We start from the raw sequence: 3673 nt of genomic DNA, 5'->3' as shown, positions 1-3673 counted from the left end.
GGTGTTAGCCTATATTGGGGCTAATTTGGGGATTTTGTCAAAGATGGTCAAATTGACCAAATTGGACCAAGGTGTAGTGGAACAAAATGAAATTGGAAATATTTTGGATTTATTAGGATTTTTTAGGAATTTTTGAAATTTTTGGATTTTTGGGCCATGGAGGGGCATTTTGGTAATTTGGTCATTTTTGTCAGTTTTGGATGTATTTAAAATGTTTGGAATGAGTATTGATCAGTTTTGGGTATTTTGGCCAAATTTGAGTCCCAAGGGCAGTTATGTAATTTGGAGGTGTCTAACGATAAAGACCAAGTTGAGCATTTCAAGTAGAATTGGATAGAGAACCATTTTAGATGAGTCATACACCAATGAAATCCCATTTTGGGTCCTCATATATTGGTCTTAGCCAAGGTATTGTGAGGGTATTGTGAAGATATGGTGAGGGTTTAGTGTACCTTAGCTCCGAAGCAACACCCAGGGTCAATTCTAAGGTCAAGTAACCCTATAGAAACTCTTATTGAACTTCCCCATAATGATCTTACCTTCTAAATATTAGAGGTTAGGACCAATATGTGGAACTTCAAGTCGAGTAAAGAAAAGAGTTTTGAGTTTCTAATAGTGAGGGTACGTTTTCTAGTTTTCTAAGACTAGTCAATAGGAAAGTCCTATGGCTAGACCTACGCTACTAAAAAAGTTTCTAGACCTCAACCAAAAGTGAGGTCAACAAATGTGTTCGTGTTCGGTTCGATTTAAATATTCGTGTTCGTGTTCGGCTCGGGTTCGACTCGAAATTGGCTCTTGTTCAGCTCGAAATTGGCTCGTGTTCGGCTCGAAATTGAGAAAAATCAATGTAAAGTGTGAGATTCGAACCTGGATCAAATATATACAAAAAAAGACACTAACCACCTTGCCACATGAGATATTATGATTTAAATTTAAACATAAATATATATAATATATTATTATATAAATAATATATGTAATATATTGTTATATAAAAGTTATATAACTTTTTTTTTCGAGCCATTTTGAGCCGAACACGAGCGAACAAACTGATGTTCGTGTTCGGCTCATTTACATTTCGAGCTTAAAAATTTGTTCGTGTTCGGCTCGTTAGGCTCGTTCGGCTTAACAAAGGAGCCGAACACGAGCTGTTCACGAACAACGAGCCAAATTGACAGCCCTATTTTTAAGCTCTTCATTCTAAATAATACATTACTTCCATTCCGTTTAGGTTAAAAAAAAAGTCTCAACTTTTTGTACTAAAAAATCTTAAACATAATCCTCTGTCATACCACACATCGACAAATATTCAGATCCATCTTACATTCGAGGAAAAAGAAAGATCCACTACCAAAATTCAAAACTCAATGTCAAACATCAAGGTCAATGACAATGAAAAATGGAACGACACAAACAAATGCTTGCAAAAATTTCAGTTTTTATATATATGTCACCTTACCTATACATAAAAAAGCCTTATTTCACTTTTAATAAGTTAAAATTTGATATTTTTTATTTGATATGAAAGATTTGAGTGGTATAAGTGTTAAAACCAAAAGTTTAGGTGTTAGATATATAAATACATAAGAATTAAGATGTATGTATGCAAATCCACGAAAATTTAAATGCTCTCCAACGACACAAACAATTTGTTACTCGAGGAATATTTGGAGATTATAGATGATGCAAGTTTTAGGAAGAATAATAACTCAAAAGAAATGCCCAGTAACAAAAAAATGTGAGCATCTCACCCGAAATGCACATCCCTGAATTCAATGCACCCTCCAGTCAAGTTTAATAGCTTTGCGTTGTCTTCATCTTTAATTTCAGATTTCTCCTACAAAATTTTTTTAACAATATGAACCGATAAATCAAAAGAATTAAGTGCAAAAACTGAAGTACAACTAATCCACAATTTTCAGAATCAGTATTTTTCCATACAATTCTCAACAGTGTAAACAAGTTTAGAAGGGCTTACAACTGAAGATACAACTAAGGGGGGGGGGGGGGGGCCTTTGCGAACAGAGATACAATACTATACAATACTAGTTTAGAAAATTTAATCACAAATGTGTGCACCATAGGAGGTAAACACTTTGGATCGATCGTAAGAAGTATGCAGAGGAAACTCTTTGGGGATGATAAACAGGAATTAAAACAATATCAGAATTGGCAATGACGTACCTCAAGCAATTGAAACATAGACTTCATATCAATAAGGCTTTGCCGAGTTTCTCGATAAATACTTCCAAGAAAGTTGAGAGGCAATGAAAGTTGGAAAAGGAGGCCGTTCACCATAACCTGAGCATTACAGCAAACACGCAAGTTTCAAAAAGAGGAAGCGCATGTATTACAAAGACTAGAATAAACTGATAAATCTGATCATAATTAAAAAATTATATTCACAAAAATGCACTGTAAGCCAAAAAAAAAAAAGTAAACGGATATATTTGATTAGTCCAAAATTGGATGCAAAGTGGATTTCTTGGAACCCACTGTACAGTGAACCAACTTTATCAAATAAATTTGTCCAACCAAACACAATAAACATTATCATAGAAATTGTTACACATCTGGCATGAACACCATGTAATTAGAATATGCTTCAACAATTTCACCGAAAAACACCTGTTATATTGCATTTTAAATAGCAAAAACAGCCCCCAAACTATTCATACGCAGCTAATTTAATTCTTGAGTATAACATTTCTCCAATTTCGTCCTAAAAAATATAGAAATGGTCCCAAATGATCCCCCATGTAAAAATTGATGGAAATTGGGATAAAGAAATGATCCCGATTTAGTCTACTGACTGTACAAAATTGATCTAATTTAATCGCTGAGAGACCATTTGGAATCAGTTTTGTAAAGTCAAGAGATTAAACTAGAGAAATGTAGTAACTGGGATTAACTAAGAAACATATAAATAGTCTGGGTCTATTTGGGATGAAGCCCACCCACATTTTTATACTTAAAGTGCACCAGATTTGTTTGCATAAAGACAAGTGGCTCCTATCTTCGGCAGCCCAAATGATACATTTTTTTAGCGCCATAATTTGTACAAGGTTATGTGGTTTTTGAAAGTTTTGACCGCTCCCCATGAACTCTCTAAATTTATTTTTATTTTAATTTTGCGAGCACATTTTGATTTGGAGTTCGAGGTTTTCCATAAGCGCAAGCCTCTGGGTTAATTACCCTTCCCGGTAAAAGGAGAGCACTTTCGATTAAGGCAAATCATCAATTATTGAATATTCAACATATAATAGCAGCAAATATACATTTTAAAAATGTAAAATCTATCACTAGTAGCTTAAAACGGATGGTGGGGGAATGAAGACAAAATCCGATCAAAATTACATGGTTCTGTCATCCTGGATCATATGATCCTTGATCTACTTAGCCAGAGATAGTCGACCTTGTCGGCAGCTAAAAAGTTTGGGGAGGTTGCCCGTAAGAAGTTGTCGGTCTCTGGAAGTGAAGTCCCGTCGCCCGCTTCAGAAGGACGTTTTAATTTACATATAATTTTATAATTTTATAAAAATATGAAATCAAACTGACCTCATATTTTTCGCAGTTTAAAAGAGCGCTCTACCTCAAATCCTGTATCTATCCCGAGGGATAAACACAAGACTTGAGGATGATGCTCGATCAAATAAACTAAGAAATATATGAC

General features: G+C 34.5%; 1 protein-coding gene across 1 annotated transcript in view; it reads right to left on the bottom strand.

Moving 5' to 3' along the window:
- The window catches only part of LOC110039298 (ABC transporter B family member 25, mitochondrial), a 95496-nt gene that overhangs the window by 26768 nt on the left and 65055 nt on the right, over nucleotides 1–3673 (bottom strand). Inside the window, exons 13-14 of the mRNA XM_020744315.1 lie at nucleotides 2185–2301; nucleotides 1752–1837 (exon numbers count right to left, since the gene is read on the bottom strand). Of these exons, the coding sequence (XP_020599974.1) occupies nucleotides 1752–1837; nucleotides 2185–2301 (203 nt within the window). The remainder of the gene's footprint in view (nucleotides 1–1751; nucleotides 1838–2184; nucleotides 2302–3673) is intronic.

Source organism: Phalaenopsis equestris, unplaced genomic scaffold, assembly GCF_001263595.1.
Source record: "Phalaenopsis equestris unplaced genomic scaffold, ASM126359v1 Scaffold000002, whole genome shotgun sequence".
In the NCBI taxonomy this organism is placed as follows: domain Eukaryota; kingdom Viridiplantae; phylum Streptophyta; class Magnoliopsida; order Asparagales; family Orchidaceae; genus Phalaenopsis; species Phalaenopsis equestris.
The sequence above is the reverse complement of the archived record's forward strand: the minus strand, read 5'-3'. Positions and strand labels throughout refer to the sequence as shown.